General features: G+C 36.9%; 1 protein-coding gene across 2 annotated transcripts; it reads right to left on the bottom strand.

Annotated features, from left to right (window-relative positions):
• Window positions 1-11: 11 nt before the first annotated feature.
• LOC116308769 (general transcription factor IIH subunit 2) lies at window positions 12-12,344 on the bottom strand. 2 transcript variants are annotated; one of them, XM_089039214.1, is made up of 17 exons: window positions 12,248-12,344; window positions 12,069-12,146; window positions 10,508-10,544; window positions 9,951-10,037; window positions 9,052-9,102; window positions 8,364-8,418; window positions 7,896-8,004; window positions 6,469-6,559; window positions 5,850-5,937; window positions 5,025-5,101; window positions 4,411-4,441; window positions 3,970-4,015; window positions 3,804-3,864; window positions 3,524-3,569; window positions 3,124-3,226; window positions 2,963-3,002; window positions 12-194 (listed from the first exon to the last, which is right to left on the bottom strand). In XM_089039214.1, exons 1-17 carry the CDS (start codon window positions 12,298-12,300, stop codon window positions 72-74), a joined length of 1,176 nt encoding a protein of 391 aa, XP_088895340.1. In that variant the 5' UTR covers window positions 12,301-12,344; the 3' UTR covers window positions 12-71. The 2 variants fall into 2 exon arrangements, with proteins under 2 accessions (XP_088895340.1, XP_088895341.1); XM_089039215.1 differs by lacking the exon at window positions 9,052-9,102.
• Between the last annotated feature and the right edge of the window lie 208 nt (window positions 12,345-12,552).

Below are 12,552 nucleotides of genomic sequence, written 5' to 3'. Positions count from 1 at the left end.
TACAAGAGACAAAATAATTTAACATTTTAATAATTGCTCAAGATATTCTTTATACATTTGAAGTGTTGTTACTACAAGTCGATGCATTGTGATATTTCTTTAGCTACACATCCCGGGCAGGCATGCAAGGACTCGTGGATATACGCATCACAGTCCAAACAGAACGTCTGCTGACATTTTGTACACGTGGAGGCCTAATGAAAAACATAAAAATTACTGTGAGTCTTGAGAACCAACCATCCCTGAATCAATGTGCACACCCCAGGTGATCCTATGTACACACCCTACTTATGTCTGGGTAAGGACTCAAGGGACAGGTGATCCTATGTACACACCCTACTTATGTCTGGGTAAGGGACACAAGGGACAGGTGATCCCATGTACACACCCTACTCATGTCTGGGCAAGGACTCAAGGGACAGGTGATCCTATGTACACACCCTACTTATGTCTGGGTAAGGACACCAGTGACAGGTGATCCTATGTACACACCCTACTCATGTCTGGGTAAGGGACACAAGGGACAGGTGATCCCATGTACACACCCTACTCATGTCTGGGTAAGGGACACAAGGGACAGGTGATCCTATGTACACACCCTACTCATGTCTGGCTAAGGACTCAATGGACAGGTGATCCCATGTACACACCCTACTCATGTCTGGGTAAGGGACACAAGGGACAGGTGATCCCATGTACACACCCTACTCATGTCTGGGCAAGGACTCAAGGGACAGGTGATCCTATGTACACACCCTACTTATGTCTGGGTAAGGACACCAGTGACAGGTGATCCTATGTACACACCCTACTCATGTCTGGGTAAGGGACACAAGGGACAGGTGATCCCATGTACACACCCTACTCATGTCTGGGTAAGGACTCAATGGACAGGTGATCCTGTGTACACACCCTACTTATGTCTGGGTAAGGACACAAGGGACTGGTGATCCCATGTACACACCCTACTCATGTCTGGTTAAGGACTCAAGGGACAGGTGATCCTATGTACACACACTACTTATGTCTGGGTAAGGACACCAGTGACAGGTGATCCCATGTACACACCCTACTCATGTCTGGGTAAGGACTCAAGGGACAGGTGATCCTATGTACACACCCTACTTATGTCTGGGTAAGGACACCAGTGACAGGTGATCCTATGTACACACCCTACTTATGTCTGGGTAAGGACACCAGTGACAGGTGATTCTATGTACACACCCTACTCATGTCTGGGTAAGGACTCAAAGGGACAGGTGATCCTATGTACACACCCTACTCATGTCTGGTTAAGGACTCAAGGGACAGGTGATCCTATGTACACACCCTACTTATGTCTGGGTAAGGACACCAGTGACAGGTGATCCTATGTACACACCCTACTTATGTCTGGGTAAGGACACCAGTGACAGGTGATCCTATGTACACACCCTACTCATGTCTGGGTAAGGACTCAAAGGGACAGGTGATCCTATGTACACACCCTACTAATGTCTGGGTAAGGACACCAGTGACAGGTGATCCCATGTACACACCCTACTCATGTCTGGGTAAGGACTCAAGGGACAGGTGATCCTGTGTACACACCCTACTTATGTCTGGGTAAGGACACCAGTGACAGGTGATCCTATGTACACACCCTACTTATGTCTGGGTAAGGACACCAGTGACAGGTGATCCTATGTACACACCCTACTTATGTCTGGGTAAGGACTCAAAGGGACAGGTGATCCTATGTACACACCCTACTCATGTCTGGTTAAGGACTCAAGGGACAGGTGATCCTATGTACACACCTTACTTATGTCTGGGTAAGGACTCCAGTGACAGGTGATCCTATGTACACACCCTACTTATGTCTGGGTAAGGACACCAGTGACAGGTGATCCTATGTACATACCCTACTTATGTCTGGGTAAGGACACCAGTGACAGGTGATCCTATGTACACACCCTACTCATGTCTGGGTAAGGACTCAAAGGGACAGGTGATCCTATGTACACACCTTACTTATGTCTGGGTAAGGACACCAGTGACAGGTGATCCTATGTACACACCCTACTTATGTCTGGGTAAGGACACAAGGGACAGGTGATCCTATGTACACACCCTACTCATGTCTGGGTAAGGGACACAAGGGACAGGTGATCCTATGTACATACCCTACTCATGTCTGGGTAAGGGACACAAGGGACAGGTGATCCCATGTACACACCCTACTCATGTCTGGGTAAGGACTCAAGGGACAGGTGATCCTATGTACACACCCTACTTATGTCTGGGTAAGGACACCAGTGACAGGTGATCCTATGTACACACCCTACTCATGTCTGGGAAAGGACTCAAGGGACAGGTGATCCTATGTACACACCCTACTTATGTCTGGGTAAGGACACCAGTGACAGGTGATCCTATGTACACACCCTACTCATGTCTGGGTAAGGACACAAGGGACAGGTGATCCTATGTATAGACCCTACTCATGTCTGGGTAAGGGACACAAGGGACAGGTGATCCTATGTATATACCCTACTCATGTCTGGGTAAGGACACAAGGGACAGGTGATCCCATGTACACACCCTACTCATTTCTGGGTAAGGGACACAAGGGACAGGTGATCCTATGTACACACCCTACTCATGTCTGGGTAAGGGACACCAGTGACAGGTGATCCTATGTACACACCCTACTCATGTCTGGGTAAGGGACACAAGGGACAGGTGATCCCATGTACACACCCTACTCATGTCTGGGTAAGGGACACAAGGGACAGGTGATCCTATGTACACACCCTACTCATTTCTCAGCATCAATGTGTTTAAACAACTGCATGTAACCCAACGGCCGATACTAGTAGTCAGAACTGCACAGCATGGTTTCAGTCCACAAGCTGTGCTTAATATTGCCTCATGCAATATTATTACATTACATTGATATTTATTTCGCCCATCAACTTACAGATTTTTCTCTTAAAATAATCTGACATGCTTGACATTTCCTAAGCAAGAGAAGAACATAAATTCATTTTATTAGGAGAAGTGGTAGATTTAAGCATCATCGGAATATAAGTTAGGGTTATTAGGGAAAATATCAGACCATGAAAGGTGCTTATTTCTTACCGTACTTCTGTGCTGATTGTTAAATGTTCTTCTATGTATTGTGGAAATGGAAACAAGTGTTGATATGAGCGAGCAAGATGAGGTGCTGACACTAAGGTTAAACCTAAATAAAATGGAAGAAACAAGGAATTAATCATGCTGATTATGCATGATTATACACTATAGTTGGTGACCTTCCTGTCTACCCACAAACTGGTTTTGTTCATTACACATGTATATGTATGAAGTAAGGAAACCAGTAAACTACATCACAGTAAAGAAACCATGTCCTATTATTGACCAGAATGCAGCATAATTGGTTGAACAGGCCAATAGCTTTATTTTGATGTAATGCATTGTAAAAGTTCTGTTCAACAAAGTGGTTTTATTTTTTGCTTGTCATTAAATAATACGAGCTTACCACAGACTTTACACTCAACAGGAAGATCACAGTACTTGCTTTTACACTAGAAAGATATAAAAAATTAAATATATAGTAAAGTGTGCACTGTCCGCTTCCATTGATAGCAGTGAATTTCAACTGAGGGAACTAACGTCAGTCAAAAATATAAAACATGCAGACTGATTAATTTCCATTGATGGTACCAAAAAACTAATTTTACAACAAGCTATTTAAATGTCTAAGTTTGTGGAATATTGGCAATAGCAGTATAGTAATGATTTAAACATCAAAAATTTACCTGAGGACAGAAAAAACCTCTTGTGTTCAACCCTTTTGTACTGTAGTCATTGTCTAAATGACTAAAGGGAAAAACAATATTATTGTCAATTTTTATTTTGTTGCATTCAGACTGGGGTTATGTGGCTTTGTGTATGTGCATCATTCTGTATTGAAGGTTTACTTACCACATACACAGTGATGGAGGTCCCTTGACCATATGTTGAGGGAAACCTTATTAAACAATAAAAATGTTTTACTGCATTGACAACATTTGCAAACTTAATGCACTAAATTTGAAATTAATTTTAAAATTTTGAAATTTCTTCCCCAAAGTCTAGGCCTAAAACCAGGAGCAGCAACAAGATTAGCTATCTAAAAGAAAAAAGAGAAGCAACAGATGTGCATTTTGCAATATTAAAACACACGTACTCAAAGTAGCAGTACATAACATAAGGTTCAGTAGAGTACAAACACTAAAAGTGTGCAACACTTTGCACTACTTAGTAGTAAATAGTGCTAATTAAACAATAGAAAACAATAGGATTAGCATAATTTAGCAGTATTTAGTGGTATTTATGTTACACACTTATAGTGTTTGTACTCTATTAGGACAATAGTTAACATACCCATTCTGATCAAAGCTGCTTCTGTATCAGCCTTCAAACAACAAAAACAGCAATGAAATCATTCTTGCTCTAGAACTACAGTGATTGTGATATAGAGGTGCCTTACTGCCCAGGAGGTCCTGACAGGGCAAAACTATGCCCAAGATCATGAATATAATTATAAAGGCCGAGATCTGTTTTTAAGGCTGAGGACACAGTTATTCCATATCCATACCAAGGACATTAATAAAAGCTATTTATGTTTTCCCATTTACTTTTTATTTTCTTTTGCATTTTTTGTTTTTGTTCAGCAATTTGTTATTCCAGCATAATGCACCACAGTCAGAGACAGAAAACAGAATGAATGATAGGATTTAGGATACTGGAATGGAAAAAAATATTTTAAAATATATCTTTATATTCTACTATAATAAACATGTTTTCTGCCTTGGTGGCAGTGAGCATTTAAATGCCTTAATAGCCCTAGAAGCACTGGAACAAGTAAGCTAGTATCTGAAGCCCAGGGTACAATTTGGAAAATAAAATACACAGCCAACACAGTTCCCATCACTAGTTTCCATTGTCCTTTCAAATATAATAATATCTCATTATGGTAATATGTCTTTTATATTAACCTTGGCTGCTGGTGGAGTAACCTGTTCCATTAGCAGATCTTTATAGTGTTTTTCATCAAGAATGACTTTGTACTTTCCTACAGTAAACACAATCAATAACATTTGTATATCAAAGCCAAATTGTCAAATCATGTTGAGGGACTTACAATATTATTCAGTATCTATATTACAGGCAAATTGGAATTGATTCCCAATCTTTTTACAGAGTGACACCCCAAAGTATGATCACAGCATTCAGAGGATGGTGAGGCAAAAGGATGTGGATACATTATAAGTGCAGCGCTTTCATCGCAATATTTTCCCTTTATAGTATATTCCACAGCTACAGCATCTTGATAAAAATAATGACAACATTAAATTTAAGTTTAAACATATTTGGGCAGTGCTGTAACAGAGTCCTTTATAACAGAATAAGCTAAATAAAGCTAAATAAAGTTGGCATACTTGAAGATACACTTAAGCAACTGCATGACTGTACAAACTTATAAGCCTTTAATTCAATTCCAAATCATGGGGTCAACAATAGTCATGCTGGATGGATGAAAAAAATTTAAATGATTTGCACAAGAAAAAAATTAATTGGAAGAGCAAGATTCTGTTGTTTTACCATCATACAAGGCTAAGTCAACTTCTAGACCTAAAAATCCATTATATTTTCATTGATTAAAATACTATGATTCACCTTAGAATGAGAAGATAAAAGGATAAGGTGTGGTAAGGACTAAATATATTTAATTTTTCCTATGATATCCAGTTCATAAGCCATGCATGGTAATTAACAGCATTAAAATAACAACGTATATAATACATAACTAATCAATTTACCTTGTGTTTTATTACAAATTGTCTTACAAACCCTCATTTCAGCAGCTAGACCAATGATTGAGCATCTAATATTTTGTTCCACAACAGACTGCAACAAGGATTGACATAAAAATCTTGAATTTCTAAATGAGGTTTGACAGTTTCCATTATATGTGAATGCCGTGTCAAGGAAATGGTTTGGATTCTCTTCAACTGTGAAAACAATGTTGTCATGGTAACTGCTTAAAGATTCAAGTAGATGGTTGGGCTGATTCTTATTATGAGTCGAGAAACAATATTATATAAACAAAGAGATGACTGTGAAATGGGGAATTCCCTTTTGCCTGTGCTCGTCAACATCTTCATGTGTAAACTGGAAAATGATATCATACCATCACACACTCCTAAGATCTGCAAAAGATATGTTGATGATTGTTTCTCAACTCGTAATAAGAATCAGCCCAACCATCTACTTGAATCTTTAAACAGTTACCATGACAACATTGTCTTCACAGTTGAAGAGAATCCAAACCATTTCCTTGACACGGCTATAATCCATTGGTTTTTAAAGTGTCTCAGCGTATTTAGAAGGTGCATTTACATATGTTAAAGTAGTTTTAGTAATCCACAGTTTGTTTACCTGAACTGTTTCATCAATGTCTCCAGGATCACAAGATGTAAGACTTCCCAAGAGAATCAACACTTCTCTGCTTGCATGGCTTGGCATGTGCCTAGGACAAAACAAGAATAATATTATCATAGAAATTCATCTGTACTGGAGAAATATCATGTCAGGATTCAGATCAACTGGCAAGGCAATGTACCTACTGTACTAGGGAATTTATAAATGTGTAAGGAATTAACTTTTTATTCTAACTTGTTTAATTATGGTTGTATCAATGCAAGATTCCTTTCCCTAGACACCTAAAGTGGTTGCATTATTAATATGATAGGCTTTGACTGGCTCTATCTGCTATGTCAATTCATTCTTACAAAACTGATAAGTCTTGATTGTCCGTGGCTGAGTAACAATAAAATTGACTTAAGGTTACTTTTGGAAATTGATTTAAACTTTTTTTAAAACTTCGATTTTCCAAATTGAAATTTAATGCTGATTCCAAATCTGGAAAGAAAAATAGGGTGTCCCGAGCTCGTTTTCGAGATAATCAGCATTTAATGGAAGTCTACGCACGAGCTTTCGGAGTAAAAATTGCACCACCGGAAGTGATAAGACAAAAATTAAGATTCATAAGATAATAGTTATTTGCAGACTCTATGATTGCACGAATGAAGGCTAGTCAATCATTCTACAATAATACATGGATATTTTCGACAAAAATACAAAAAAATACATTGATTTGTCATATTTTTTAGTTTCAGTGCCCTTAAAAAATCTCATAAAGTCGAACAAAAATCCCTACAAAAATCTATTTTTTCATGTGTTACTGATTTAAACTTTTTCTAAAATGTTGATAAAACTGAGATTTTTAGGAGTTTTTTCAAATGAGCTATTAAAAAATAGAGTCCCGTGCAAAATTTGAGGGTTTTGCCCTGTATGGTTCTTCAATAAAATCTTGTAGATTTTTCAGCGGTTTTTGAGCGCGCGCTCATCGTGGGCTCAATTCGAACGTTCAAAAGTAGGCAGCCACCTTAATAGCCAATAGTCCCTTTCACAGTTCCCTGCACTGTCTTGAAAGGTAGCTGTGCCTTAGCATCGAAGCAAGATGAATGGTGAGTTTGCAATGATAGAGACATGTGAATAATTGTCCACTGTGTTAAAAAAGGTCTCTATCATTGCAAGGTCACTGTTTGTCTTGCTTCAATGTGAAGCCACAGTTACCTTTCAAGATGGCACAGGGAACTGTGAAGGGGTCTATTACAGCCTATCTTATAATATACATGTAATAATGCAACTACACTTGGTGCCAGGACAGGGAATCTTATGCTGATTTGTGGACCATTTTAATTCTGATTAGTTGCAGTTGGGTTACATGCAGGCTAGCACAAAATTAATGGATTGATAATTTCCCTTATTCCATTATGATGTAAATTTTGTCACCAATTTACCTTAGTGAGTTTGCAGCAACTAACAATGAATTTTGTAGTGATGGTTCTCCTTGACACATCTTGGGTAAACAAGCTTTTTGCAAAGCTTTGATGTGTAATTTTGGGTTACCTTAAAAATATTTAAGAAAATTAAAAAATTAAAAAATAATTTTATGTGATATCATACTACTATAATATCCAACAATGGGTTGACTTGGACAATTGAAGATCAATAAAGAATCTGTGACCATTCTAGATTCAATGTGACCCAGGTTGCAAACGAGTAGAGTAGGTCCTCTCCTGTGCCTCAAGGGTTTTCTCCAGGTTCTCTGGCTTTTCTCCCTCAACTTCTAAATTCCAATTCAATCTATTGGATTTCACGTAGTTGGAGCCTAGCTCTGTTGTGATTGCCCTACACTGTGATACAACAGCCAAAGCTTATTAGATTTCTTTTAGATTTGCTTGATCATGTTTTATCAGTCACTTTACCACTCAATTCTGTCAGCTTTTCAGCTCTTTTATTTCTAGTTAATATTATTCCAATCTGTCAATAAAACGGACACATAGAATATCAATAAATAAGAAATGGCATTTCAAACGTCACAAGAATAAAACAAAAATGAGTGATGATGATGATGATGATGTTGACAATGATGATGATGATGGTGATTTGATGAGGATGGCCTTATATATCACTGATGGGTGTGATTTTCATGATGGATAAAATATAATGCAATCATATTAAAAAATAAAATAAAATAAGATATAGATAAAATTCAGTACTAAATGAACAAAATTAACAATATTGAAAAAATATCTTACTATGTGACATAAAAATTATAAATTATTCAGACTAAGCAGTAAATTTTTATTCATTAAAGTTAAACAATTGGTTGCTTGTTATGGTGGTAATCCTTTAAATTGTGTAGTTACAGACAAAAACAAATGTTGCTTTTCCAGCCTGGACAATGGAACAGAAGATCAACAATGCCATAATAACAATATAGCAATAATTGATAATTTGTAGACAATAAAATATAGTAAAAATAATGAGAGATTAGTATAAATAATAGTCATATTGATTATGTCATAGATCTATATAATCTAGCAATGTTAGATCAACAACAACAAAAGAATATTATAAAATTTCAAAACACAACCATATGTCTGTGCTTGCCTGTGATATTGGATTTTGATCAAAGTATTCTGTTATAAAATTCTCTAGTAGCTGTGTAGATGAAAAGTCATAATTAATAATAATCTAACATGCTAAGTGAAATAAGATTACGATGTATAATGTTTTAGTAGACTTCATCAAGTCCACTATGACCCGGCTTCTGTGTGGCTATTAGACTACTATTGTGAAACAGACAAACAGTCGACTATTGGTAATAGTTTGAAGTGGTTGGCAAATGGCAGTGAAACAGTTGATACATGGCATGAAATGATTGACAAATGGCCGACAAACATAATGGGAGTTCCTTATATAGTGCATTTCAATGCGCTTTACATTTATGACCAGTGGATAAGGTGATATTAGCAGCCGTACAGCTTACAATCATGAGTGTGAATTGTTAGTAGATTAGTATTATGCCTCCAAATTGGGATAGGCTGTTGAACTGGGAGACAATCCCCTACTCTTAATATACAAATAATTCAACAGGTTCTTTTATGTCCCCCATTTTACTTTAGGTTAGGAAGGGTTGGGAGACAGGGCCTAGAGTTTTAAATCCTTGTCCAAGAAAACTTGAAAGTCTAACCATTTGCAGAAGTAATTACAAAGGCAGCACCATCTCCTCAGTTATCTTAAGAGTGTTGAGTGCTGAGTGTTGGTCTGGCTGAGGCTTGAACCATGACCTCCTGCACAACAGACCGACGATTTTACCAACTGAGTTAACCGGGTGGTTGATTGACAAATGGCCAACATGACATCTGGGAGTGCCGATGTTGCATTGTATCACAGTCAATTTAAAGGTTTTAGGGGATAAGTGTTCCCCTTTGGATTGACTTTTTTAACTTTTCAAACATCTGCATGTAAATAAATAATAGTTTCTAGTAAAGAAAGTCTCAACTTACCTTGACAGTACAATTTAGTCTTGTTGGTTTCAAGTCAGCCTCTTCCATTGCTTTAGACATATCAATAATTAAATACATATGTCGCATCTGAAAGAGATAATTATAATAGCATTAGTTAAATGACAATAAATAAGTTTCAAATCAAATATGGGGGTTATTTTTTAAGACTGTACTCTCAGCATATGTGTACTGCTGGTTTTTCAATCATTTCAAAGAAAAGAAAACACTATGGAATCCACTGTATTGTGGAAAGGCTGCAAAAAGAAGCATACCATGGTCCCACCACAAGTATCAACATATTCCACTGCATTCCTAAAGGCATGTGCAACTTGATTTTTTCTTGACGCTTAAAAATACTTGAATTCGCCCTATAAACAAATTTTATTTTTGTACTTTATATTTATTTCAAATTTTCTTTGTTTTCCTGTGTGATTTTGCTTAAAAAGGTTCCTAGTTTGCTTTCGTATGTTCTTTTATCAAACCGTGGCTTAGGAATGTAGACAACAATTTGTATGTTTTGAGACAGTAAAGAAACAACATAAAAGCAACTTTCTTACCATGCCAAGCCTGACATTTCCTGGTCTTGAAAAAGCCCTATAACATTGACAAAAAGCAGGAAAAAAGAAATGAAAATGAGACTGTTTAGTAGTTCAATTGTTTTCAAACACTGGAGAAAAGTGGCAATTTATGAGCATGAGCATGACCTTCTAGCAAAAAACCTAATGGGAAACTGAGTATTTACAGTGTACACTTTTTGGGCTTGCCTAATCATTTTCATCTGATAATTTTTTGTTGTACACTTTCTATGGAAATGCATGCAAGTATTTCCACAGATGAAATTATGAGATTTTTTTATGATAGTTTCTTTGATATCCCAGTTTCATTTTTGCAGTACTTACTTAGAGTGCTTTGTGAGGTTTGATGTACATTGGTTATTGCACTCATTATCTTAGTTAACCAATCAGCCCCAGACCACAGGGACCCCAAAATTTAGATAAATGTGAAAGGTGAAAATAAAATAGGGAAACTAATCAGTTTTGATAAATGTTTTTATTCAAGGTCATGCAAAATAGTGAAAAAATGTAAAAATTGAAGTGAAAAAATTGATCAAAATGCTGTACAATATTTTTTCCGCATGTGGCAAAATAATTTCTATATGATTTTCCTATGATGTTATATGCCATCTATATCTAGAAGTATTGCTACATCATTCTGCCATCATTCAAATGCAGGACACAATAGACCCCTTTCGAATTCCAAATTACCGCCGTGTTTCTTGATTACAGACTCATTTGCACAGGGTTAGCCTCAAGTTTGTGCAGAATATTCATGTGTTCCAGTCAAGGTCCGTTGAGTTTCAAAATGTTTGTATTGTTGAAGTTGTGCATTCTTTACTTTTCTGTTGGTATTTGTGAATATTTAAACACTGAAACAGCCGCCAAATTGGTTGATATAACAATAGAACCTTAATGAGCAATGCTTTGTAGTCAGCCAACATGGAAGCTACGACATAACATGCACCCCAAGGACTCTGATCGACAGAGCTAAACTGTTCACATGAAATTCCATTTTATCTTATTGGAAGTTCAAGAGCTAAAGGATGGTGAAATCATGGTTTGAAGTGTGTCATATGTAAAATATGGTGGTTTGAAGTTATAACCCTTGTAGCAGTTTTCCTATATATAGAAGAGCCTATAGAAGATTTTAGGGAAATCATAAAGGAAAAAAATGCACATTAAAAATATCTTGTGCATTTGTTGGTCGATTTTTCATTCATTTACAAATAATGAAAGTCGTTATTTTTCTGACTTTTTTACCTTTCTCTTTTATCTAAATTGGGCTCCCTGTGCCCCAGACATTTGAATTTGGCTTGTCAATCGTAAAATATAGGATTTGTATTATTTTGCAAATCATTTAAAAGAAAGATTACTGATAACGCTAATTATAGCGCTTAAAAAAGAAACCATTTTGGTAAATGAAGTTTATGCATGTAATGAAGGACCTCTGTCATGCTTAGTAGTGCTAGTAGTGCTAGCCTGGCAGACAAATGAAAGGATAACATATTTCTGCAGTAGTCAATATTATTAAAATTTAATATTTTACAAGTTTCGATCTTACCTCTTTCTTTTGTTACGATGGATGAGCTCGTCCACCAAACTTTGCAAAGATCCTTCATTATCTTCTCGGATTTCTTCCCTATAGTCAAATACAAAGGAGCTTAATAACTAGGCAACCAAATTCAGAAGATGTCTGTGTCAAAGATCCTAAAAAGATTCTTTTCTTTCTTGTACACTAACCAAGTTTTTTCATATTCATTTAACCATCGATAACCTTCTTCTTCGTCCGCCATGCTTAAGGTCCCACAGTACACTTTGTTAGCGGACTTAAAACCACAGGAAATCCAGTCTCGTGGAAATATGTCTCTCGAACTCTTATTGATTACACAGGTAATCAATTGCCTGGGTAGAAATTTTTTTTGAAAAGTCGTGAAACTCGCACCAGTAATTAACATTGGCTACTTCAAGACATGCAGTAAGTTACAACTGAAGTTTATTTTATATTTATGCTGAAAATCGACAAAACTAGTGCCAATTTTGGGCTA

The sequence above is a fragment of the Actinia tenebrosa genome, unplaced genomic scaffold, assembly GCF_029948245.1.
Source record: "Actinia tenebrosa isolate PJP-AT-01 unplaced genomic scaffold, QUT_ActTen_1.0 PGA_scaffold6__47_contigs__length_16458017, whole genome shotgun sequence".
NCBI classification, from domain to species: domain Eukaryota; kingdom Metazoa; phylum Cnidaria; class Anthozoa; order Actiniaria; family Actiniidae; genus Actinia; species Actinia tenebrosa.
The sequence above is the reverse complement of the archived record's forward strand: the minus strand, read 5'-3'. Positions and strand labels throughout refer to the sequence as shown.